The sequence below is a fragment of the Dendrobates tinctorius genome, unplaced genomic scaffold (assembly GCF_039654945.1).
Source record: "Dendrobates tinctorius isolate UK_male_01 unplaced genomic scaffold, ASM3965494v1 ptg000094l, whole genome shotgun sequence".
Lineage (NCBI taxonomy): Eukaryota > Metazoa > Chordata > Amphibia > Anura > Dendrobatidae > Dendrobates > Dendrobates tinctorius.
Window position 1 is genome coordinate 36,664 of NW_027361762.1, and position 27,619 is coordinate 64,282.

Consider the following 27,619-nt stretch of genomic DNA (forward strand, 5'->3'; position numbering starts at 1 on the left):
ATCACCATGAAGAAATTGTTTGCATCCATCCATCCATTAGTGCGCAGAGAATGTGATGTGACCGGTCTAGTTAGTGACTGGTTGGCTGACTGGAGCGGGAGGCGTTGATGTGACCGATCTAGTCACAACACAAGCACCAGAGCGGCGGCCGGACCCTGGGGCATGTGAGGGAGTACCGAGGAGTTCATTTTATGTACTTTATACACTTTGGGGACTGCATAACTGAAAGTGGACCTGTCATGTAAAATAATGCTATTATCCTGCAGATATGGGTTCATCCGCAGGTTAATAGTGTTCTTCCACTGTTTGGTAGCGCACTCGGAGCCCCACTGCCTGGAGGAAATTAACTTTATTCCTCAGGCAGCTTCGCTCTTTGGGACATGGGGGTGGTGCCGGTGCGGCTTCAGTCACTGCTCTGTGTCTGGGGAGTAGCAGCTGTAACCGAGATGGTGCACAGAACCAGCCTCCTGCTGCTGACAGTCTGTGTCTGCACAGGCTGCTACCAGCAGTCATTAGGTAAGCAGTGAGACAGCCTGTGACACGGCTCTCCACTCGCTGATGTGCTGCCCTGCTGAGCGCACACACGCATCAGGAGATGGAGCTTCAGCTACAAGGAGGAGGAAGTGGCCTTACCTTCTTCATGGTTCATCATCCTCTTTCTGCACTTCGTCCTGCTCCTTGCTGCTCGCTTTACATTGCACTAATGCACCGAGGACGCAGACAGCCAGGAGCCACGAGGCCGGGGCCCGAGAGCCTCTGGTTGGGGATCCCTGCTGTTGACTGTTCAGCAGTGCTCACTTCAGCAAGCAGAAGCGCGGTACTCCAGCGTACAGACTCATAGACTTCGATTGAGCCCGTACATACTCTGTGTGCACGTATGCAGTGGTTCAGCCCTTCTGCTTGCTGAAATGTACACTATTGTACGGTCTTTTAATGTATTTGGCTATAATAAATTGTTTAACAAAGGAATATATTTTTTTGCCACAGAATCCGATTTTGTTTTGGAAATATGTATGTTCAGGACAAATACAGTGTATATACTTTTCTACATTGCAGTTGTCCAGTACTTATATATTGATGGCCTATCCTACTGCAGGGGTACTGCAGATGCACCGCTGTTCTTTCGAATAGTGGCGGATGTGCATAACCCGGCTACAGCCACTCTACAGTTGACTGATCCGTGCTGTTCTGCTCCGCAGCTGATCACATCCAGCCGGCACAGGAACAGCTGAGGGTGCCAGTGATCGCTCCCCCACCATTCTGATATTCCTGGCCTCTCTAGGATAGACCATCAATATAAAAGTACTGAACAATCCCTGTAAGTTGTCACCAAATGGATCAGGGATTAAAAGCTTAATGCACAGGATTATGAAGTTATAATCCATAGCTAAACTTCACAGGCATTGTCTGGTATTTTCAGGGATTTTCTTGGATCTCATGCATCTTGAAAAAGACGGCGGCTTTGACTTCTCTTTATTCTATCGTGATATTGTGAATATTGATGATGATGAAGACCTCGGTGTACAATTTAAAGCTTCCAGAAAGCTGGAAGACCTCATGAGAAAGGTGCGGGCTAAGGAAAATAAGAAGAGATCCTTGTGCAGGTAGGGGACCAACAATTAACACCATTAACCCCTTCTCTACATATGTACTGTAAGTTCCAGCATCAGGATTTATACAGTACATACATCATGGGCATAGTGCGGATCCATATGTAGTTGTTATATCCTAGCAGATTACCCCCACACATGCTGCTATCAATAGCGACCACGGCATTTGAGGAGTTTGGTAGAGAAAGTGTGCTTCATGTGGGGGGTGATGGGTAGCCGAGGGTTTAACAATGGCCCCGGGGTCTACCACAGACTAAAGCCTATTATAACTTGCTGTGCATTAGTGCAGTGTGTCATTAATGTCCCCTTATGCTAAGAAGAGAAGTCCATGTTCGGCATCTAGCCCTGGAAACTAACTGTCCGGTACGAATCCCAAACTTTTACGTTCGGATTTGTTCAACTCTACATAAGAGCCTAAAATCGATGCAATGCCCGCTCACTGCCCCAATATGCCATACACTTTTGGTTTGACGCATAACATAAAAGCTTTGCCCCCCCCCCCCCCCCCCCCATAACAGAGCTTTTATTACTTGTACTGTTTTTAATGTGAGGCTGTTTCTCATATCATTTATGACCCAATTCCCTGCGCTGACAGCATCATGTTAGCGTGGACCACTACGACAACACAAAAGAGCCCACTCAGCCATTCTGACTGTAAAGGACAGTCCAGTTCTTTCCAAATCATTTGCTTATCCATTCTTGCATGCCTTGTTCAATGTCATTGCAGGGGCAAAGTGTGGTGGGGGTTTTATCCCTGTCATAAGGAACTATCCTGATGAAGTCTGAGCCCATATGATATATACGTCAGGGCCCATTGAAGGTCGCATACGGATATTCCCCAGCATGCCCTAATAGACATATGCCATTTTATACAAGCCCTTTATTATCATGGGGTGTTTGGATAACAACACAAAAGTATAAAATAAGATTACATTTCTGTTTCCAGTCAACCTAAAAATTCAGTTGTGCCCCATATACTACACCTTCAAATATTTTGAGAGACTCCTTTTTTTCCTCTGATGGAATCCAGTGTGTTCATTTTCTTAAAGTATAAGGGTATGTGCACACATTGAGTAAACTTTCGGCACCATTTCTCGCATCTGCAAAAACGTGCGTTTTTGCCATGTTTTTGACTAATTTAAGTGAAGTTCATGGTGAAAAACACACAGAGACTTGACATGCGGCAGATTATTTTCTGCACTGAATCGGTAAGTCTCAAATACTCAACATGTGCATGACACGTCAGGTTTCTCATTCACTTTGCTGGTATCAGTATTGCTTCAAGTTTATCTAGAAAATTTGCAAGGAAAAAACGCACCAATCCGCAACGTGTGCACATAGCCTTACTGTGACTCTTTAACATCCACATTTAATAGATTATCTTGTAAAATGTGTTCACTCAGATTTTAATTCTTCCTATGATTATTTTTCATCTTAATTCAGAATCCCGTTAAAGTTGAGTGATGACCTCTACCTTACCGTGGGAGTGTATAACTTGGTCCAGAAAGCTATCAAACCACCTCCCATAAGGCTGTACAGAGACAGCAATGAGCCTGTAAAAACAAAGACAAGAACATTCAACAGGGAGACAGGTAGTCTCCTGCTTCCCAGTGATACAAAGAAGGCCCAGGTATTTAGGGTGAGGGTGAACTCTGAATTTAGGTGCTAATCCACGATGCTTGATTAGTATGATCGATGAGCGAATAATTTTTCAGGAAACCGGTACAGTGGCCAAGTCATAATTTTGTGACCGCTGGATAGGAGCCCTATGAACCGCCTCTGCTGGGGTGGCATGCCTGGCTGCTCTTTGATTAGCTGGCACGGTGCGATGTTGTGTTAGTGCGTCATGCTGCAATGATGTTGTCGCACCAGGCCAGCTAATCAAAAGAGGAGCCGGGGATGCCGTCAGGTAAGAGGCAGTTTGCAGGGCTCCCATCCATTAGCCATTGAGTAACTGACTCGGTTGCTGGACCAGGGTCCTGAAAATACTGTCCCCCATATCTAATTAACCATCAGATAAACTCATTGATTTTTTCCTTTGGTCAGAATTATGGAAACCGGCAGATTGTACTCGAGAAGGAAGAGACTGAACAGCTGAAGAGGTTTGATGATCCTAGCCTTGTATTGATTGGTTTTAAACCAATCACTTTGCTAAAAAAACATCATTTTATCCGACCTGCCCAATTTGTTTATCCGGAGGAGTCCATCGTCAGTGGTAAGTCTTGCTTTGTACTGAAGATTAGATAGGATATTCTCAAGTTACTAAATTGCTTTGGTTAGACAGCAAGAAAATATGTAGGCTGTCAACTGACTTACTTTTCTCTATCGCTTCATTGGGGGACACAGAGACCATGGCTGTATGCTGCTGCCACTAGGAGGCTGACACTATGCAAATAAGAAAGTTAGCTCCTCCTCCGCAGTATACACCTCACCGACAGGAAGTAAGATATCCAGTTTAGCTTAGTGTCAGTAGGAGGTGGACACGGGTCTTTCATTAGAACCATATCTACCTCGATGTGCGTCGTTTCCTTTCAGGTTTTCCGGAGGGATACAGAGTGAACAGTCACATCTGTAGTCCCACAAAGAGACTGTGAGTACGGCGTGTACTGCCACCCCGTATCCTCACAGCTCTCCGCAGCAGGACCAGCAGCCTTCCAGGCGGACGCCAACACGAATACGTGTCAGCGATTCAGATGGTTCTTGTCGTCCGTCTCCCACCCACTCGCCTACCAGAGCCTGTCGGTTGGATGAGGCGCGGACATACTTCAATCCAGGACAAGCAAGGTACCTTTATTCAGCATAACTTTTGGGTCCGGGACAGGGTAAGTATTGGGCCCCATTTGCCTCAGACTGCACGGTCGCAGCTACAGCGTTTTCTTTGGAGTGGGGCTGCGGTAGCGCTGCGGGCTTCCGTGGCCGTCCTGCGCCTCCAGGCAGCCACCGCATTTGCCCTGCAACCCGCTCCCTTCACCCCGGTTAGGATTCTCTCGGCAGCGTTCATGCTGCGTCACCTCCGCGCCGCTCCGTGCTGACAGGCTGCTGCTGCTATTAATTTAGGCCCCGGTTTTGCTTTGGGCCTACTACAGCATCGCGGCCACGCCCCCCACCGTCATTCTCAGACGGGCTTCTCTCCCGCCAGTCCTAGGCCCGCCCACCGCCTCTCCTCCTGCTCCTAGCGCCTTGACTTTTGCACAACGCAGCGCTCAGCCCACCTTTTCCAGCGGGCGGTACCTTTCTCAGCGCGGTGGTTAGGTCCGTCCTTGGTCTTCTCTGAAAGAGCGCGCTTCTCCCTCAGTCTCCTCTGGCGGCCGCCATTTTCTCTGACCTGTCAGCCGGACTCTGAACGCGACCCTGCAAATCCACAAGCTGCGCAGCATCGCTTGCTGGGGTTATCCACAGGACTACGGACCGTGAGTAGCTCTGCTTCTGCAGACTGACACCCTCCTCCCTGTCCCCCAACCTTCCGGTACTCCTTCAGTGACTGTCCCTTCATTATGTCTTGCTCTGCCTCGACTGCAGCAATTCCATTCAACCCGCCGCCCAGGAGCCCCCTATGGCTACCCGTGAGAGTGAACCCCCCATTCCTGGCTGGGCTTCTTCTGTCTCACAATTGGTGGCGGATCTTACTAAGGTGTCTCGGTCCCTAGTTGCCGTTCTTGATAAGCTGCCCCTGGACACTTCTACAGTATCCAGCAGGGCACAAGAGGTTCCATCGGAGCCAGCGACCATGAGCTGCAAAGGCCCAGGCAGGATCTCCGGCCGGAATCCTCCCCTCGCCCCATCTCTCCTCATAATACTTCCCACGAATCAGGCGAGACGTACTCGAATGCGCCATCCGAAGAGATTTTAGAGCTGGATTCGGACCAGGACGTGGACATGAAGGTTACGGTACAGAACCTCATTGCTGCGACTTACCACACTTTGGAAATCACTGACTCCCCTGCGAAACCCTCAGATCAGGAGGTTTCGTTCAGACGGGCAGAAACACCTTTCCAGAGTCTTCGCCCCGCACTCTGAGTTTGGCAAGCTCTTTACCAGGCAGACAGAAAATCCGGCCAGGCGCTTTCAAAGAGGGAAGCGCCTCGGCGTGCTGTATCCATTTTCTAAAGGAGCTCACCGACAATTGGTCAGCGTCTCCCTCTATAGACGCTCCCGTGTCCAGACTATCTAACAACACGGTCATCCCGATTTCAGGTGTGGTGTCTCTGAAGGATTCTAATGATAGGATCTTAGAATCCTTAGCAAAGTCAGCGTTCGAAGCGGCTGCGATGGCGCTGAGCCCTGCCTTCGCTTCAACTTAGATAGCTAAAGCCATAGCTACTTGGGCGGTGCATCTCCGCCAGGGCATTTTAGATAAAGCCCAACCAGAGCGTTTGGCTGAGCTAGCCAACTAAATCTCCCATGCAGGGGATTATCTGGTCTCGGCCTCCTTGGTTGCTGCATCTAGCGCAGCTCAAGCGTCCAGCAACGTGGTAGCAATCCGGCGTACATTTTGGCTCAAGGCTTGGCAGGCGGATTTGTCTTCAGAAAAGTCCCTTACCAATCTGCCTTTTCAGGGAGTGCGTCTTTTCGGATCCCAGCTGGACCAGATTATTAAGGATGCCACTGGAGGCACAAGCTCTCTTCTCCCTCAGTCCAAGCCTCGTAGACCTCCTCCAAGGCGTCAGTTTCGGCCCTTTCTGTCCTTCCGCTGCTTCGCGACGGCAGAAACCTTTTCCAGCCAACAAAGGCCGCAAGCACGCCAGGATAGCAAGAAGGTCTTCTTTAGGCCCACTCCCTCCTGGCTATCTCACTCCTCCCAGGGCATATCCTCCAGGTCTAGAACTGGACGGTCCACATCAGCATGACTATCAACGAAACCCCGAGGCGCCTTCACAACTGGGCGGTCGACTCCTTTTCTTCAGAGACGTCTAGCTTGCCTCAGTAGAAGACTCTTGGGTCGGGGAGGTTGTATCCTCAGGATACAAGATAGAGTTCGCTTCTCGGCCCCGGGATCGTTTCTTCGAGTCCCGACCTCCATAAGACCCTGCCTTAGTTCCGGGTTTCTTTGCATCCATCGCTTCCCTCCTCAGTTCTGGGGTGATTTTGCCCGTTCCCGAATCAGAACGTTTCACAGGGTTTTATTCAAACCTGTTTGTAGTGCCGAAAAAAGACGGTGCAGTTCGTCCCACCCTGGATCTCAAGTTACTGAACAAGAGGGTCCGACTGCGTCATTTCAGGATGGAGTCTCTTTGGTCAGAATTCATGTGCTCAATAGACATTCAACATGCCTATCTGCATGTGCCCATCCTTTCCGGGCATCAGAAATTCCTGCAATTTGCATTTCACCAGGTCCTCTACCAGTTTGTCGCACTGCCGTTCGGTCTCGCCACCGCACCCAGAGTTTTTACAAAGATCATGGCGGCGTTGATGGCCTTGTTGAGGATCAGAGGGCTCACCCTCTTTCCGTACCTCAACGACATTCTAATAAAAGCTCCGTTTTTTCAACAGACTTGCCAAAGTCTTCCCATCATTCTCGACACCATGTCCAATTTAGGGTGGCTCGTCAACAAACGATGTCCTGCCTTGTTCCGACACAACGTCTTGTGTTTCTAGGCCTATTATTCAACACCCGTCGATCGAGGGTTTTTCTCCCACTAGAGAAATGATCTCTCTGCGGCGAGATGTACGGTCACTGCAGAGCACACGGCTTCCATCTCTCCGGTCAGCCATGAAAGTCTTGGGTAAGATGGTGGCGACGGCCGAAGCAATTTCCTTTGCCCAATTTCACTCAAGACCGCTTCAACAAGCCATCCTGTCTCGGTGGAACAGGTCTGTCATTTTCCCTAGATCGGCCAATTCACCTTTCGCCCCGGGTCAAACAATCCCTCAATTGGTGGCTGGCGTCACCTCTCTTTTCTCTGAGCAGGTAATTCCTTCCGATTCACTAGCAGATTGTGACAACGAATGCCAGTCTTTTAGGCTGGGGTGCAGTGTTTCGCAATCACGCTGTTCAGGGTCGGTGGTCGACTCAATACAAAACTCTGCCTATCAACGTCCTCAAGATACGGGCGATTTATCTGTCTCTCATTCACTGGGAAAAGCTTCTCAGGGGTCTGCAATCCGAATTCAGACAGACAATGCCACAGCGGTGGCATATGGCAATCTCCAAGGGGGGGTCATGAAGTTCCTCAGCTCTAGCGGAAGTGTCCAAGATTCTTCACTGGGCAGAGGTATCAGTCCCAGCGATTTCCGCGGTGCACATTCCCGGCGTGGACAACTGGACCACCGTTTTTCTCAGCCGCGAGGTCTCGCAGCAGGAGAGTGGTCCTTACATCCGGACGTCTTTCATCAGCTTTGCCATCGTTGGGGGACTCCAGACCTAGATCTGCTGGCGTCTCGCCTAAACAGCAAAGTCCCACAGTTCGTATCCAGGGCCTGAGATACTCTCGCAGTGGGCGCCGATGCTCTGACCATTCCTTGGTCTCAGTTCGAGCTCCCCTACCTTTTCTCTCCCCTTCCTCTTCTTCCCAAATTGTTGAAAAAAAAAAAAATCAAGGCGGTAGGGGTTCCAGTCATCATCATCGCTCCTGATTGGCCCAGAAGATCTTGGTTCGCCGCCATCGTCAACCTGCTCGCGGACGCCCCCTGGAAGCTTCCAGACAGAGCAGATCTGCTGTCTCAGTGTCCGATTTGCCACCCTAATTCTCAGCCGCTCTATTTAACGGCATGGCTGTTGAGACCGCGGTTCTGAAACGGTCAGGTTTTTCGGATCGGGTTATTCACACCATGATCCGGGCTAGAAAGCCTTCATCTTCCAAAATTTATTATCGTACGTGGAAGGCCTATTTCACTTGGAGCGAGGCCAATAACATTCCGCCCATGTCCTTTTTCATTCCCTTCTGTCCTGGCGTTCCTCCAGACAGGCCTTGATGCAGGCCTTGCCCTCAGCTCTTTAAAAGGTCAAGTTTCGGCGCTTTCCATTCTGTTCCAGAAGACGTTGGCCTCCCATCCGCAGGTCAAGACCTTCCTTCAGGGGTGGCCCATGCGGCACCTCCGTACCGCACGCCTGTGGATCCATGGGATCTTAATCTGGTTCTCGAGGTTCTGCAAGGTCCACCCTTCCAACCTCTCAGGGAAGTTTCCCTATCCCTTCTCTCCTGGAAAGTTGCCTTCCTGGTGGCCTTCACCTCCATCCGGCGCGTGTCGGAAATGACGGCCCTTTCTTGTCGCTCCCCTTTCTTGGTACCCCACCAGGATAAGGTGGTCCTGCGGCCTCCGCCCTCTTTCCTTCCTAAGGTGGTGTCCACTTTCCACCTGTATGAGGATATTATTCTCCCGTCCTTTTGTTCAGGTCCAACTCATCCTCTTGAACAAGCTGGACCTGGTCAGGGCGATGAAAGTCTACTTCGCTAGGACGACTCCCTTGCGGAACACAGTCTCTCTCTTCGTCATTCCAGATGATGCGCGGAAAGGTCAGCCGGCCTTCAAGGCTACTATTGCTCGCTGGATCAGATCGGCAATTTTGGAAGCCTACCGGGTCAAGCATCGAGTGGTCCCTCCTGGAATTAGAGCTCACTCTACCCGGGCAGTGAGTGCCTCCTAGGCGGTGCACCACACAGCTTCTGCTCTGCAGCTTTGCAAAGCTGCAACCTGGTCATCTGTTCACACGTTTATGAAATTCTACAGGGTCCACACCTACGCTTCGGCGGATGCCAGCCTAGGAAGAAGGATCCTGCAGGCATCGGTGGTGAGTCCGCTGGCCTGATGGAAGTTTGATTTCCCTCCCCAGGGACTGCTTTGGGACGTCCCATGGTCTCTGTGTCCCCCAATGAAGCGATAGAGAAAACAGGATTTTTGGGTTGCTTACCGTAAAATCTGTTTCTCGGAGCCTTCATTGGGGGACACAGCACCCTCCCATGTTTTACAACTCCTGTTATTTGCTATGTGTTTTAGGTTTACAGTTGAGTTGTCTGTTTTCTATTCTGTTGCTTCTCCTACTGCTTTCTCACTAACTGGATATCTTACTTCCTGTCGGTGAGGTGTATACTGCGGAGGAGGATCTAACTTTCTTATTTGCATAGTGTCAGCCTCCTAGTGGCAGCAGCATATACCCATGGTCTCTGTGTCCCCCAATGAAGGCTCTGAGAAACAGATTTTACGGTAAGCAACCCAAAAATCCTGTTTTTCTATTTGCTGTCATTCTCCTGTGAGACGTTTTATGTTATTGTAATCATAATGTACATCTTGTTACCATGGAACTCGGCCACCAGAGTATGGACAGCAGTTACATTCCAGGAGGGGAGTTAGCTCTTAACATCCCAGTCAGCTATTTCCATCCCACTGATCTCTATACAGCAATTAGGTGCTCTCCTCCCTTCCTTACTCTCTCTGCTCCTGAAAGTGGTCTGTTGCCTGAGCTGTGTCTGTGTCCATTCCCTTGGTGTCTCTGATTCACTTAGTAAAATATAATACTGAATGAAGCACTGTGACTGTCCCTCCTGCCACAGGCCGTGCAGAATTGGCCTTGTGCCAGACATTGCATGGTTGCTTTAATCCAGTAATTCACATGGACAGCTCCGCAAAGCCATCAATGGTCACAGGCTGGAACAGCATGACGTTTACTATCAGACTGCTTGCCCTGGCTTTCTTGGCTTGAAAGGCAGCGGTGGAGTTTTACGTTCTTCTTGGCTTTTCTTTCCTTTTACATGAACATTGCACGCTAACCGCAGCAATTCTGAAATAAACGTGTAGCTCTTATAGCTATTTTATACACTTTCCTAAAAAATTTGTTTAGTTTTCACCAAGTGCATGCATAAAAGGGCTAAATCGGATCCAATTTTTGAAAATTAATTGTTGGGTGGTAAATATTGGCTGAAAGTTGTCTATTCTGTGCCATCAGTACAGGGAGGCAGTATTTAACGCCTTCACTACCAAGGGTGGTTTGCACATTAACTCCCGGGCTAATTTTTACAATTCTGACCACTGTCCCTTTATGAGGTAATAACTCTGAAACCCTTCCATGTATCCCGGTGATTCTGACTTTGTTTTCTCGTGACATATTGTACTTCATGTTAGTGGTAAAATTTCATTCAAATAACTTGCGTTTATTTGTGAAAAAAAACGGAAATTTGGCAAAAATTTTTAAAATTTCGCAATTTTCCAACTTTGAATTTTTATACCCTTAAATCACAGAGATACGGCACACAAAAAAATTAATAAATAACATTTCCCACATGTTTACTTTACATCAGCACAATTTTGGAACCAAAATTTTTTTTTTGTTAGGAAGTTATAAGGGTTAAAAGTTGACCAGCGATTTCTCATTTTTGCAACACCATTTTATTTTTACGGACCACATCACATTTGAAGCCACTTTGAGGGGTCTATATGATAGAAAATACCCAAAAGTGACACCATTCTAAAAACTGCACCCCTTAAGGTGCTCAAAACCACATTCAAGAAGTTTATTAACACTTCAGGTGCGCCGCAGGAATTTCTCTATCGCTTCATTGGGGGACACAGAGACCATGGGTGTATGCTGCTACCACTAGGAGGCTGACACTATGCACAAAAAAAGGTTAGCTCCTCCTCCGCAGTATACACCCCACCAACCGGCAGGAATTTCCTCAGTTTAGCTTAGTGTCAGTAGGAGTTGGACACGGGTCTTTTATTAGACCCATATCTACCTCGGTGTGCGTCGTTCCTTTTCAGGGTCCCGGACGGATACAGTGTGATCAGTCACAACTGTACTCCCACAAAGAGACTATGAGTACGGCGTGTACTGCCACCCCTTATTCTCATAGCTCTCCGCAGCAGGACCAGGGGCTTTGCACAGGTGCGTGCCAGCTATACGGATGGTCCTTGTCCCCCGCCTCCCACCCACTCGCCTACCAGAGCCTGTCGGTCGGACGAGGCGCGGACACGGGGGAAAATAGACTCAGACAGCGTTGGATTTACAAGGTACCTTTATTGAAGACACCACTGGAGGATTCTTTGGAGCGGCACAGGGCAGTGTCGCAGGGTCCTCAGCTGCCTGCGCCTCCTGGCGTCCGCCGCACTTTCTATTGCGCCACATGCCAGGCCCTGGCTGCGGTGCGGGCCTTGTTCCCCCCCCCCAGCCTTCATTCTTATGCGGGCGTATCCTGAGGGCTTTTTTCGGGTGGCGGTTTCTTCTTGGGTGGCCGTGGCAGCGCTGCGGGACTTCCGCGCCGCCCCGCGCTGACAGGCGGCCGTCGATACTAATTTAGTCCCCGGCTTCATTTCGGGTCTACTCGGCCGCCGCAGCCACGCCCCCGCCCTCTCTTATAAGCAGGCTGCTTTCCCGCCCGTTCTAGGACCACCCACCCTCCTAGCCTGTAACTGGGCAGCGGGCGGTCTTCTCTTCGGGTCAGGAGGCTAGCTCCGCCCTTCTTCTTCTTCTCTCCTGAACCGCGCGTTCCTTTTACCTCAGGCTGCCGCCATCTTTGCAGCCTGTCAGCCGGACGCCTTTGAAGACATCGGACAGCGGAAAGGGGTCCCTCATTATCCTCTACTGCGGCCCTGCATCTCAGACGAGCTGGGCACATCGCCTTTCGGGACACCGGACCGTGAGTAGCTCTGCAACTGCAGACTGACACCCTCCTCTGCCTTCTGTCCCCCAACCTTCCGGCATCTCCTCGGGGTTCTTTCTTCTTTTCTTTCATTATGTCTAACCCCAAGCTGGAACGTGCCCGTCCGCCAGCACCCACTGGAACTTTGGTCAAGTTCTTTGCATGTTCCTCTTGTAATCGCAAACTTCCCTCAGGTCAGCCCACTCCCCTCTGCTTAGACTGCAGTAATCCCATTCAGCCTGATGCCGTCCAGGAGCCATCTATTGCGCCACGTGAGAGTGAACCCCCCCCCCCTTTCCTGGCTGGGCCTCTTCTCTATCACAATCAGTGGCGGCCTCACCAGGGTGTCTCAGTCCCTACTGGCCGTTCTTGATAAGTTGCCCCTGGACACTTCTGCAGGGTCCAGCAGGTTGCAAGGGGTTCCATCTGAGCCAGCCAGCAGAAGCCGCAAAAGACCCAGGCAGGATCTCCGGCCAGAATCCTCTCCTGACCTGGTCTCTCCACATAGTCCTTCCCAGCAGTCGCCTTCCCGTGCCTCCTCACCCGAGTCAGGTGAAGCGTTCTCGGATGCGTCATCCAAAGAGATTTTAGAGCTGGATTCGGACCAGGATGCGGACATGAAGGTTACGGTACAGAACCTTATTGCTGCGATTAACCGCACCTTCGAAATACAGACTCCCCTGTGAAACCCTCAGATCTGGAGGTTTCGTTCAGACGGGCAGAAACACCTTCCAGAGTCTTCGCCTCCCACTCTGAGTTTGGCAAGATCCTTACCAGGGAGAGAGAAAATCCGACCAGACGCTTTCAAAGAGGGAAGCGCCTCGGCGTGCTCTATCCATTTTCAAAAGAGCTCACCGACAACTGGTCGGCTTCCCCCTCTGTAGACGCTCCCGTGTCCAGACTATCTTAACAACACGGTCCTCCCGATTTCAGGTGTGGCGTCGCTAAAGGATTCTAATGACAGAATTATAGAATCCTTAGCAAAGTCAGCATTCGAAGCGGCTGTGGCGGCGCTAAGCCCAGCCTTCGCTTCATCTTGGGTAGCATAGGCCATAGCTACTTGGGCGGAGAATCTCCGCAAGGGCATCCTAGATAAAGCCCAACCGGAGCAATTGGCCGAACTGGCTAACCAGATCTCCCATGCAGGGTTTTTTTTTTCAGCTCTCTGCCTCCTTGGATGCCGCGTCTTGCGCGGCTCAGGCGTCCAACAATTTGGCTCAAGGCTTGGCAGGCGGATTTGTCTTCAAAAAAGTCCCTTACCAATCTGCCTTTTCAGGGAGCGCGTCTCTTTGGATCCCAGCTGGACCAGATTATTAAGGACACCACTGGAGGCACAAGTTCCCTCCTCCCTCAGTCCAAGCCTCGTAGGCCTCCGCTAAGGCGTCAGTTTCGGCCCTTTCGGTCTAACCAACAGAGGCCGCAGGCACGCCAGGATAGAAAGAAGGTCTCCTTCAGACCCACTCCCTCCTGGCGATATCACTCATCCCAGGGCAGATCCTCCAGGTCCAGATCTGGTCGGTCCACATCAGCATGACTATCAACGAAGTCCCGTGGGTCCTTCCCAACTGGACGGTCGACTCCTTTTCTTCAGAGACGTCTGGCTTGCCTCAGTAGAGGACGCTTGGGTCAGGGAAGTTGTATCTTCAGGATACAAGATAGTTTGTTTCTCGTCCTCTGGATCGTTTCTTCGAGTCCCGACCTCCAAAAGACCCTGCCTTAGTTCCGGGTTTCTTTGCATCCATCACCTCTCTCCTCAGTTCCGGGGTGATTTTGTCCGTTCCCGAATCAGAACGTTTCACAGGGTTTTATTCAAACCTGTTTGTAGTGCCGAAAAAAGACGGTGCAGTTCGTCCCATCCTGGATCTCAAGTTACTGAACAAGAGGGTCCGACTGCGTCATTTCAGGATGGAGTCTCTTCGGTCGCTAATCGCTTCCATGGAGGCGCAGGAGTTCGTGTTAAATAGACATTCAAGATGCCTATCTACATGTTCCCATCTTTCCCGGGCATCAGAGATTCCTGCGTTTTGCGATTCACCAGGACCACTACCAGTTCGTTGCACTGCCGTTTGGTCTCGCCACCGCACCCAGAGTTTTTACAAAGATCATGGCGGCGTTGATGGCCTTGTTGAGGATCAGAGGTCTCGTTCTTTTTCCATTTCGACAACATTCTGATCAAAGCTCCATCTTTTCACCAGGCTCGCCAAAGTCTTACCATCGTCCTCGACACCCTGTCCAATTTTGGGTGTCTCGTCAACAAAAAGAAGTCCTGCCTTGTTCCGACACAACGTCTGGTGTTTCTGGGCCTATTGTTCGACACTCGTCGATCGAGGGTTTTTCTCCCAGAGGAGAAGATAGTTTCTCTGCAGCGAGATGTACGATCGCTGCAGACCACACGACTTCCATCTCTCCGGACAACCATGAAAGTTCTAGGAAAGATGGTGGCGTCGACAGAAGCGATTCCCTTTGCTCAATTTCACTCCAGACCCCTCCAACAGGCCATCCTGTCTCGGTGGAACAGGTCTGTTCTTTCCCTGGATCGTCCAATTCACCTTTCATACCAGGTCAGGCAGTCCCTCATTTGGTGGCGGACGTCACCTCTCATTGCCCTAGGACGGTCATTCCTTCTCATTCACTGGCAGATAGTGACAACGGATGCCAGCCTCCTCGGCTGGGGGGCAGTATTTCGCAATCACACTGTTCAGGGTCGGTGGTTGACTAGAGACAGCTTTGCCGATCAACGTCCTCGAGATACGGGCGATATTTCTGTGTCTCGTTCACTGGGAGAGACTTCTCAGGGGCCTGCCAATCCGTATTCAGACAGACTGCCACGGTGGCATATATCAACCACCAGGGGGGGACACGGAGTGCCTCAGCCCTAGCGGAAGTGTCCAAAATTCTTCACTAGGCAGAGGTTTCAGTTCCAACAATATCCGCGGTGCACATTCCCGGCGTGGACAACTGGGCCGCCGATTTTCTCAGCTGCGGGGGTCTCGCGGCGGGAGAGTGGTCCTTACATCCGGATGTATTTCATCAGCTTTGCCGTCGTTGGGGAACTCCGGACGTAGACCTGCTGGCGTCTCGCCTCAACAGGAAAGTCCCACAGTTTGTATCCAGGGCTCGAGATCCTCTCGCCGCGGGCGCCGACGCTCTGACCATTCCTTGGTCTCAGTTCGAGCTCCCCTACCTGTTCCCTCCCCTTCCCCTTCTTCCCAAGCTGTTGAAGAAAATCAAAGCAGAAGGAATTCCAGTCATCCTCATCGCCCCAAATTGGCCCAGAAGGTCTTTGTTCACGGACATCGTCAACCTTCTCGCGGACTCCCCCTGGAAGCTTCCAGACAGGGCAGATCTGCTGTCTCAGGGCCCGATTTGCCACCCCAATTCTCGGCCGCTCAATTTGACGGCGTGGCTGTTGAGACCAAGGTTTTGAAACGATCAGGTTTTTCTGATCGGGTTATTCATACCATGATCCGGGCCAGAAAGCCATCGTCTTCCAAAATTTATTACCGTACTTGGAAAGCCTATTTCACTTGGTGCAAGGTCAATAACATTCCGCCCATGTCCTTTTCTCTCCCTTCTGTCCTGGCGTTTCTTCAGGCAGGCCTTGATGCGGGCCTTGCCCTCAGCTCTATAAAAGGTCAAGTCTCGGCGCTATCCATTTTGTTCCAGAAGAGATTGGCCTCCCGTCCTCAGGTCAAGACCTTCCTTCAGGGAGTGGCTCATGCGGCTCCTCCGTACTGTGCGCCCGTACATCCATTGGATCTTAATCTGGTTCTCGAGGTTCTGCAAGGTCCTCCCTTTGAACCTCTCAGGGAAGTTTCCCTATCTCTCCTTTCATGGAAAGTAGCCTTCCTAGTATCCGTCACCTCCATCCGGCGCGTGTCGGAATTGGCGGCTCTTTCTTGCCGCTCTCCTTTTCTGGTACTCCACCAGGACAAGTTAGTTCTGCGGCCTCCACCCTCTTTCCTTCCTAAAGTGGTGTCCACTTTCCACCTGAATGAGGATATTGTTCTCCCGTCCTTTTGTCCGGGTCCAACTCATCCTCGGGAGCGCTCCTTGAACAAACTGGACTTGGTCAGGGCGATGAAGGTCTACCTAGCTAGAACGACTCCTTTGAGGAAGTCAGACTCTCTTTTCATCATTCCAGATGGGGCGCGGAAAGGTCAGCCGGCCTCCAAAGCTACTATTGCTCGCTGGATTAGATCGGCAATTTTGGAGGCCTACCGGATCAAGCATCGAGTGGCCCCTCCTGGAATTAGAGCTCACTCTACCCGGGCAGTGGGTGCCTCCTGGGCGGTGCGCCACAGAGCTTCCGCGCTGCAACTTTGCAAAGCTGCAACCTGGTCATCTGTTCACACGTTTGTAGAATTTCACAAGGTCCACACCTACGCTTCGGCGGATGCCAGCCTAGGTAGAAGGATCCTGAAGGCAGCGGTGGTGAGTCCGCTGGCCTGATGGAAGTTTGTTTTCCCTCCCCAGGGACTGCTTTGGGACGTCCCATGGTCTCTGTGTCCCCCAATGAAGCTATAGAGGAAACAGGATCTTTGGGTTGCTTACCGTAAAATCTGTTTCTCTGAGCCTTCATTGGTTGGTTATGTACAGTTGAGTTGCCCTGTTTCAATCTATTCTGTTACTTCTCCTACTGCTTTCTCACTAACTGAGGAAATTCCTGCCGGTTGGTGGGGTGTATACTGCGGAGGAGGAGCTAACCTTTTTTTGTGCATAGTGTCAGCCTCCTAGTGGCAGCAGCATACACCCATGGTCTCTGTGTCCCCCAATGAAGGCTCCGAGAAACAGATTTTACGGTAAGCAACCCAAAAATCCTGTTTTGTTTTTTTTTTAATATTTAAAAAAAAATGAACATTTAACTTTTTTTCACAAAAAAAATACTTAAGGTTCAATTTTTTTTATTTTACCAAGGGTAACAGGAGAAATTGGACCCCAAAAGTGCAATAACGCGCGATCAAAAAGACGCATATAAATATCCATGGTACCGCTGAAAACGTCATCTTATCCCGCAAAAAATGAGCCGCCATAAAGCATCATCAGCAAAAAAATAAAAAAGTTATAGCTCGCAGAATAAAGCGATGCAAAAATAATTATTTTTTATATAAAATAGTTTTCATTGCATAAAACCGACAAAACTTAAAAAAACGACCTAAATGAGGTATCGCTGTAACCGTACTGACCCGAAGAATAAAACCGCTTTATCAATTTTACCGCACGAGGAACGGTATAAACGCACCCCCCCAAAAGAAATTCATGAAAGGCTGGTTTTTGTTCATTCTGCGTCCCAAAAATCGGAATAAAAAGCGATCAAAAAATGTCATGTGCCCGAAAATGGTACCAATAAAAATGTCAACTCGTCCCGCAAAAAATAAGACCTCACATGACTCGGTGGGTCAAAATAAGGAAAAATTATAGCTCTCAATATGTGGTGATGCAAAAACTATTTTTACAATAAAAAGCGTCTTTTAGCGTGCGACAGCTGCCAAACATAAAAACCGCCATAAATAGTAAAGCAAACCCCCCGTTATCACCCCCTTAGTTTAGGGAAAAATAATAAAATGTAAAGAAAATGTATTTATTTCCATTTTCCCATTAGGGTTAGGGCTAGGGTTAGGGCTGAGATTAGGGTTAGGAGTGTGTTGGGGTTAGGGTTGGAGTTGTAATTGGGGGGTTTCCACTGTTTGGGCACATCAGGTGCTCTCCAAATGCAACATGGTGTCTGATCTCAATTCCAGCCAATTCTGAGTTGAAAAAGTCAAATGGTGGTCCTTCCCTTCCAAGCTCTGCCATGCGCCCAAACAGTGTTTTACCCCCACATATGGGGTATCAGCCTACTCAGGACAAATTGCAAAACAACTTTTGGGGTCCAATTTCTCCTGTTACCCTTAGGAAAGTAAAAAATTGGGGGCAAAAATATCATTTTTGTGGAAAAAAAATGATCTTTTTATTTTCACGCCCGGGCGTTATAAACTTCTGTGAAGTACTTGGGGGTTCAAAGTGCTCACCACACATCTAGATAAGTTCCGTGGGGGGTCTAGTTTTCAAAATGGGGTCACTTGTGGGGAGTTTCAATAGTTTAGGTACATCAGGGGCTCTCCAAAGGCAACATGACACCCGCAGACCATTCCATCAAAGTCTGCATTCCAAGACGTCACTACTTCCCTTTCGAGCCCCGACGTGTGCCCATACAGTAGTTTTCTCCCACATATGGAGTGTCAGCGTACTCAGGACAAATTGGACAACATCTTTTGGGGTCCAATTTCTCCTGTTACCTTTGGGAAAATAAAAAAAAATGGGGACTAAAAGATCATGTTTGTGGAAAAAATACGATTTTTTTATTTTCACGCCCGGTCGTTATAAACTTCTGTGAAGCACTGGGGGGTTCAAAGTGCTCACCACACAACTAGATAAGTTCCTTAGGGGGTCTAGTTTCCAAAATGGGGTCACTTGTGGGGGGTTTCCACTGTTTTGGTACATCAGGGGCTCTCCAAACGCAACATGGTGTCCGATCTCAATTCCAGCCAAAAACGTCAAATGGCGCTGCTTCCCTTCCGAGCTCTGCCATGCGCTGAAATAGTGGTCTACCCCCACATATGGGGTATCAGTGTACTCAGGACAAATTGCACAATAACTTTTAGGGTCCTGTTACTGTCTTACCGAGTCAATATGATGGACTTATGGTCCTTACATACGTAGCGCTCACTAATATACTAATTAGGCAAGAGACAAGAAGTCTGTGCTCAGTAAAACAATAATATTTTATTCTATTAAAATCAGAGATATTAATGAATCAACATATAAATTTGCACATGAATTTTAGCAGCACCAGTCTAACATTACATGATCAATACATCATCTATTCATAGAGAAAGTAAGCATCAATATATTACCGGATATTGTAGCATTACTCCTCTATCGGGGGACTCGATTGGCGAGGAGAAAATATCCCGTAAAACTCCATCACAGAAGATATGCCTCCATAAGTCTCCTGGAACGTCCCTACTCGCCAGTGGAAATTCCCTCGGTTATATACAAACTGTTCCTAGATATGAATCTAGTCCTGCGCACTACAACTTCTACAAGTAATGTTTACACAAGCTGTACAGCTGCGCAGTGAACATTCCAACTCGTGCTCTGCTCGTGTTACGCAAGCGCTGTATGGTTGTTTTTCACATTCCTTATGCATGTTCTCATCATGTACTCAAAGAGGTCATTCAGCGGTCAAATCCCCAGTCTCTGGTAATGTTGTACTGAATACTTTTGAAAAGGAATAATAAGACCCGTGATCACCTACCTACCATCTGGATACCTTTTCTAATATCAATCATACATCATTCATATCACATAAGTATCACAGTTACCCTTGGAAAAATAAGAATTGAGGGTGAAAAGATCATTTTTGTGGAAAAAATATGAATTTTTTAATTGTACGGCTGTATGTTATAAACTTCTGTGAAGCCCTTGGGGGTTCAAAGCTCTCACCACGCATCTAGATAAGTTCCTTGGGGGGTCTAGTTTCAAAAATGGTGTCATTTGTGGGGCGTTTCCACTGTTTTGGTACATTAGGGGTTTTCCAATCGCGACATGGTGTCCGATCTCCATTCCAGCCAAAAACGTCAAATGGCGCTGCTTCCCTTCCAAGCTCTGCCATGCGCCCAAATAGTGGTTTACGTCCACATGTGGGGTATCAGCGTACTCAGGACAAATTGCACAATAACTTTTAGGTCCTGTTACCCTTGGGAAAATAAAAATTGGGGGTGAAAAGATCATTTTTGTGGAAAAAATATGATTTTTTAATTGTACCGCTGTACGTTATAAACTTCTGTGAAGCCCTTGTGAGTTCAAAGTTCTCACCACATATCTAGATAAGTTCCTTGGGGGGTCTAGTTTCCAAAATGGGTCACTTGTGGGGGGTTTCCACTGTTTAGGTACATCAGGGGCTCTCCAAACGTGACATGGCGTCCGATCAGAATTCCAGCCAATTTTGCATTGAAAAAGTCAAACGGCGCTCCTTCCCTTCTGAGCTCTGCCATGCGCTGAAACAGTGGTTCCCCCCACATATCAGGTATCAGCGTACTCAGGACAAATCGCACAATAAATTTTGCAGTCCAATTTCTCCTGTTACCCTTGGTAAAATAAAAAAAATTGAACCTGAAGTATTTTTTTTGTGAAAAAAAGTTAAATGTTCATTTTTTTTTAAAATATTCAAAAAATTCCTGTGACGCACCTAAAGGGTTAATAAACTTTTTGAATGTGGTTTTGAGCACCTTAAGGGGTGCAGTTTTTAGAATTGTGTCACTTATGGGTATTTCTATCATATAGACTCCTCAAAGTGGCTTCAAATGTGATGTGGTCCGTAAAAATAAAATGGTGTTGCAAAAATGAGAAATCGCTGGTCAAATTTTAACCCTTATAACTTCCTAACAAAAAAAAAAGTTTGGTTCCAAAATTGTGCTGATGTAAAGTAAACATGTGGGAAATGTTACTTATCAAGTTTTTTGTGTGCCGTATCTCTGTGATTTAAGGGCATAAAAATTCAAAGTTGGAAAATTGTGAAATTTTCGCCAAATTTCCGTTTTTTTTCACAAATAAACGCAAGTTATTTGAATGAAATTTTACCACTAACATGAAGTACAATATGTCACGAGAAAACAATGTCAGAATCACCGGGATCCATGGAAGCGTTTCAGAGTTATTACCTCATAAAGGGACAGTGGTCAGAATTGTAAAAAATGGCCCGGTCATTAACGTGCAAACCACCCTTGGGGCTTAAGGGGTTAAAATTATTTTTACACTTTTTTTTTTTTAACTTTATTACATTGTTCCAGGTGGGACATCACTGTCCTGTGACAGATCGCTGATCTGTGACATCACAGATCACTGTGACAGATCAGCGATCTGTCACAGGCACTGCACAAGGCTTCCTCGTGCCTGCGCTTTGCAGGCACTGAGAAAGCCAGCTCCCTACAGGCCCCCGAAGGCCCCCGTCGCCATCTTGGATCCAGGGACCTACAGGGATGGAGCCCCCCGCAGCAGCGCTGCACATTGCGCTGCTGTGGGGGCTCAGGGAAGCACGGAGGGAGCCCCCTCCCTGCCGATGCTTCCCTTTAACCCCCAGTACACCGCGATCGTGTTTGATCGCGGAGTGCAAGGAGTTAATGTGTCGGGGGCGGTCCGTGACCGCCCCCGACACATTGTGCCGGGTGTCAGCTGTGATAATCAGCTGACACCCGGCCGCGATCAGCGGCGCTCACCAAGTGGGCGCCGCTGATTTGCTATGACGTAATATTCCTTTCATGGGAATTAGGTCCAGGGTCACATGGACGGAATATTACATCCATTGTAGGAAAGGGGTTAAAGCTAAATTGACAGCAATTTGTCCGCAAATTAGTTGATGGATGCTACAGTTTCTTCAGCCATTTCTAGTATCTTTTATATTAAAAGTGAATTTCAAGATAACGATGTTTTGCATGTATGCTTTATATAAATTTTGAGGAGTTCTTACCGAAAGTTGCTCCATTACCGGTGACATTGTCCCAGGGTACGCGTATACTCAACATATACATGCAATGCTAGATGAAGCCATGACCCGGTCACTGATTTTACTCTCTTACTCTAGCTCCTGATTTTAGCCAGACATCAGAGTGCCCCTGTAGAGCCATTATGACCTTCTGTCCGCTTGTATAGAGGAACCCATTAGAAAATAGACTTTGAAGATCCGTCAGGTACCGCACCCAGACAGCTCTACCCAGCTCTGGTAATTGGCAGGTCTCTCAGCGTGCATGAACAGGAAGCGACTGGTCAATCACCTGGAGCGGCGCTGTGGAGAGCCGGACTTGTCTTGTCTAGCTTTCGTCCCCGATGGGATTTTTTAAAGTATATTTTTTCTGAAATACCCTAGGGTTTCAATGAAAGACATACTTGTCTGCAGTCATACAGCCAGGATCTGATCCATGCAGCTCGTGGTTCCAGCAGCATTGATCACTTCAGAGGTTCCTTTTTAAAGCTTCCATACTGTGAAAAATGGAAGGTTCACACTGCTCTAAGATCATCTCCAAGTCGTGGAGGACATTTGTGTTTTTTTTTATTCCCAATTCACTTGTTTGTACTGTAGACTTATACTAAATCTTCAAATGGCAGTAATTGGGTTGTCTCGGTCCCAGTTTGTGCAGGACTGCCGGCTCCTCTTGTACTTGCAGCTTCTTCTCTCTTCCTTGCACACAGGTTGAATAGCTGCCAAGGCTGCTCTGATCTCTAAACTATATTATCAAGCATATACCCTCCATAACCTTAATAAATTATGGTCTGCACTCCAGGCTGGAAGAGCACGGGAAAAGGGAAGGATTCCCACCTTGTAACCTTCAAGAGTCAAAATCGAAAACTTGTGTAACAGATTTCTTTACTGATATCTCAGTCATTAGTCCAGCCAGAACTTGTATTTTTCTTCAATCCAATGTATTGTTGCCAGAATACTTGAAGAAACCACCAATATTTTGGTCCTCCCAGGAAATTGGTCATGGTGGTATTCTACAAATGAAGCCTAAAAAAAATCCAGCCGTATTATACACAGTGTTACATATAATAGTATAAATGATAAAACCTGTCCGTAGAGGTGAATGAAGCCAAAATACCTGATGATGTGGCCAATAATCACATTAGAAAATGTCATGGTTTTTGCTGGCCGCTGACCATTAATGCCCTGTTTCCTGCGTTTCTCACAGCACATTGTTGTCCCGGCCATTTTGCTGTATTTCTTCTTTTAAGTAATTCCAACTTTCAAATCATCTTCTCAGAACTGATGAAGTGAGTAGACGAAACGCCTGTGATGGTTGTGTACTGACCGGCACATGAATTCTTTCTCTTCAGGAAGCAGCACGTTATTTCAGGCCCTGCTCATTAAATGCCTGAAGCGACAGGTCATGGCCATTTGCAGGTACACCCCCCGCAGAAATACACCACCTCGTTTTGTCGCATTGGTCCCACAGGAAGAGAAGCTGGACGATGAAAATGTGCCACTGAAACCTCCTGGTGAGAGCATTAAAGATTTATATTATTTACCTCAGGAGACGAAAATAGAATGATTGTTAATGTGCTATAAAAGTGGGTTATTGCATCATGTCCAATGCAAACATTCCCGGGGGTGTCCACTGTATGTGGCACTTACTAGTATAAGTGTATTGCAGGTTCAGCACAGATCTTCTGCTTTGTGAAGCGTTGCCCGCGTGTTGGATCCATGCAGCGCTCACGATGATGGAGGGGCAGTTGGCTAGACCTGTCCATCAGTCACATGCTCGTCCATCAAGCTCCATTTTGTAGACCGGAGAGCTTGCAGTCTGTGGGACCTACTGGGATCCCTGCCGATTTATAGAATGGGACTCTAAAGAGCTCTACCTGAATAGAGCGGAGATCAAGCCTGCACATCTCCCCTCCATTCATTGTCTATGGGACTGTCAGAGATGGCCAACTACACGGTGACAGTGCAGGCATCATTGACGCCTCTGTAGGCTGTTGTATACTTTTAGAAGTTTCATGCATATTACTATGCATAAGACAAACAAATTATTTCCGCAACTGCCAAGTACTGTGTCATTATACCGCCTCTCCTCCTCCCCTGGAATTCTGCTCCCTGGTGCACAACATGTAGAAATATGTAATAGGCACATGGGAGTAAAGATAAGAGCCGGCTCCTTTTCCAGTGAGTTGAAACGTTGTGAGGAGTCGGGTGCCTGAATGCTGAAAACATCCGTGAAGAGAGCGGCCAGGTCAAGTCCACAAGTGCTTGCACCTTTCGTGCCTTTCCCACCATAAATTCAGGACAACTGTGTACCAGTTATGTTCCTGTGGTAAGATTGCGGGGACCTGCTTCTACTATTTGTTGGCACAGCCTGAATTTACTACATAGCAATAAATCTCCCTTCTTGCCAACTGTGGAGGAGAAACACTTGAGTTTACACTGCAGATTGTTCTGTAACCCTTGAAAGTCCTGCGTCCAGAGACTGTGACTAGGTACAAACATAAAGGACATGACTGCACATAAAATAAGTGAGCAAATTGGAGGCAATTAAAAGGTTATTATCAAAATAGCAAGCTATCCCTCCATTCATTGTCTGACTTCAGCTCTCCACTACTTGTGGCATAGAAATATGCAAATAAAGTCCGTGGATTTAAGAGTCTCAAACACGGGACTAGCCAGATCTGGCTAGTCCTGTGTTTGAGACTTTTAAATGAGGCTCCACGGACTTTATTTGCATATTTGTATTTCCCAGGGAGCAATTCACCTAGGATTTCACTGATTGAGCACCTTTGCCGGCTGCCGCAGTGTTTTCTTTGGCTGGTCTCCCTGAGGTCAGTGATTGTTTCGTGATGTTGGTCTACTAGGCATTGCTCCCACCTAGCCAGAATCCTACTCCACACTGATGAAGGGCAACACCCTGAAACAGCTGTCTGTGGATGGATACCTGGCCTTAGTATTTCCCTTGTCATATCTGTAAACTCGTAAAGAGCTGGATATTGACTTAAAGAGCCACTTAATATGGTGGTAATGGTGGTTTCCGAAAGGAGCCACTCCTTGGCTCGGTCCTTCCCTGGAGGAAGATCTGGCTAGTCCCGTGTTTGAGACTCTTAAACGAGGCTCCGCGGACTTTATTTGCATATTCGTATTTCCCAGGGAGCAATGTACCTAGGATTTCACTGATTGAGCGCCTTTGCCGGCTGCCGCAGTGTTTTCTTTGACTGGTCTCCCTGAGGTCAGTGATTGTTTCGTGATACTTGTGGCATAGAGCATGAATGGGGTGGGGGCTGATTATGCTGCAGTTCTCGGCATCACTGGGGGTCTCCAGAACTGCTGGGGGTGATTGACAGGTCTCTTGAGGTCATGCACATAGGGAGAGACCTGTCAGTCCTCTGAGAGCGCTGGAATCCCCCAGACTAGTCTGGTCTCCAGCAATGGACTCTGATTGGATCTCCTAAGTATATGGCGGCCGAACCCCACTAATCTGAGCATGTTGCTGTACCAGAGTGTCATTGTTTAAATTTCAAGATTATAACACTAATATTTCTGCTTGGCTTTTGGATTTAGGTTTCAATCTAATTTTCATCCCATTTGCTGACGACATTCGTACAATTAATAACCATGAGATCATTCCTGCTAGCGAAGAACAAGTGGATAAGATGAAAGAAATTGTCCACAAGCTGAGATTTAACTACAGGTATGTGGGGGTGATGTATGTTACATGGGTAGGTTCCTATCGTGTGGCTCCTTTGTGTGGTTGAAGACCTCTCCCACCAATGGGATGAATGGGCACACAAGTCTGAAGGCATCTGCCCAGAAACTTCTCCTCTCTGGGCTCATGCACCATGGGACAGTACCATAACATTATTGGGATGTGTTCACTATGGATTTTTCCTCCTCAGAGGTTTTCAAAGGAAATCCATGTTAGACATCCGTGCATTTTTTTCCCTTTGATTTGATCAGATTAAGATTGGAATAGACTTCACAAGCCATTCCGTTGAAAAATCTGATGTCACACCTTTTTATTTCCTCAGTAAGGTTTTCAAGGCCTTATTGAAAAAAATCTCTGTATGAAAAGCAATGTGGAGTTTCCATTGAAATCCTCTAGTACCAAGAAACAACAAAAAAAAAAAAAAAAAAAAAAGGTGAAAAGATAAGGAGATCCGTAATGTAATAAACTGAAGAAAACGGGTTTAATCTACGGTAATCGTTCAGGGAGTCTGTTAGAAATACTCATCTGGTAGAGATGTGCAAACGTAGACCCTATGAAGGCCTCGTCTGGGCGTGCAAACCTTCCCAGTAAGTGAAAGGCTGCTGCTCCGTCCGGGGAAGATCAATAGTGAAATATTCAAGCAAAAATGGACCTCCTTCAGTATGGCAGGCGCAGCTTAGATCCTCATGAAGGTACTCCGCCATCAGGATAGCTCAATAAGAGTCATTTTATTGAAAATATTAAAGGGAACCTGTCAGCAGGTTAGGCCAATATAAGTTACAGCCTCTGCCTTTTAGGTCTTATATACAGCATCCTATAATGCTGTATATCTGCCCCCAACCTGACCTGGAAGAGAAGAAAAATAACTTTTATTAGGCTGGTTTCACATTTGCGCTTTTGTGCGCAGCACATCGTGCGCACCCGTGCACCTATGTTTAAACATGACGTGCGCATGGTCTTGCGCACACTTGCGTTTTCGTGCGCATGCGTTTTTTTGTCTTTCGTGCCAGGCGCGCCAGACGCAACATGTTGCATTTTTTGGTGCGCCCTGTCTCGGCAAAAAAACGCATGCGCACGCTTGCACACGGAATGCTCAAAAACAACACATTGAAGTCTATGGGAACGCATGCCTGCACATGGTCTTGCGCACGATTGCGTTTTTTTGCGCATGCGTTTTTGAGTTAAACAAGTCTAGAATGTTCTCTAGACAATGGAAAAAATGACACACCTAAAAACGCATGTGCTTTAAAAAAACGCAAACGCATGCAAAAACGCATGTAAAACGCAAGCAACGCTGCGTTTTTTTGACGCATCAGCGTGCGCATGACGTTAAAAAAAGCGCGTTTGTTTTGCGTTTTTCTTTGCGTTTTTTATGCTCCCGATGCGCTGCGCAAAAAAACGCTAATGTGAAACTAGCCTTATAGTCACCTGCGGGGTGGTGCGGTCCGAGGGGTGTTGCTTGTCTTGGTCTGGTGTTTCCCATCTTCTTATGATCGCTGCCCTCTTGCTTGCTTTGTGTGGATGACGCGATTCTGCATCATCCACACAGACTCCCTGGAATCGCGCTCCTGCGCAGGTGTACTTCTCTGACCTGTTGAGGGCTGAGTGAAGAACTGCAGTGCGCAGGTGCCGGGGCTCTTTGACCTATCCCGACGCCTGCACACTGCAGTTCTTTGCTCTGCCCCAGTCATGGCAGAGAAGTACCCCTGCACAGGAGTGCGATTCTGGGGAGCCTGTGTGGATGATGCAGGGTCGCGTCATCCACACAAAGCAAGCAAGAGGGCGGCGATCATAAGAAGATGGGCGGCACCGGACCAAGAAGAGCGACACCCCTTGGACCGGACCACCCCGCAGGTAAGTATAATAAAAGGTAATTTTCTTCTCTTACAGGTCAGGTTGGGGCAGATAAATATTATAGATATTATAAATTAAATAATAATAAAAATAAAATTCTAATGATATGTACAAATATAATAAAATATATGTATAATTATAAATATTATAAAATGGTGTGCATCAGCCCTGAAAGGCCATGATTGTAACTTATATCGGCAGAAACTGGTGACAGGTTCCCTTTAAATGAACGTGTTTCAGCGCAGCTCCTGCTTCTACAGTTTCATCCTGCCATATAGTGAGGGAGGACTGTTTTGTGTGAATAAACCAATGAATTCAATAAAGAGGCTATCTGAAGTGGGTGTTCATGTGGATT

General features: G+C 47.8%; 1 protein-coding gene across 5 annotated transcripts in view; it reads left to right on the forward strand.

Annotated features, from left to right (window-relative positions):
* Positions 1-27,619, forward strand: part of XRCC6 (X-ray repair cross complementing 6) — a 62,346-nt gene that overhangs the window by 30,296 nt on the left and 4,431 nt on the right. For all 5 annotated transcript variants that reach the window (XM_073586636.1, XM_073586633.1, XM_073586635.1 and 2 more), the window contains 5 exons: positions 1,421-1,604; positions 3,054-3,240; positions 3,657-3,825; positions 23,054-23,215; positions 25,266-25,395. In XM_073586636.1, coding sequence (XP_073442737.1) covers positions 1,421-1,604; positions 3,054-3,240; positions 3,657-3,825; positions 23,054-23,215; positions 25,266-25,395 — 832 coding nt within the window. The remainder of the gene's footprint in view (positions 1-1,420; positions 1,605-3,053; positions 3,241-3,656; positions 3,826-23,053; positions 23,216-25,265; positions 25,396-27,619) is intronic.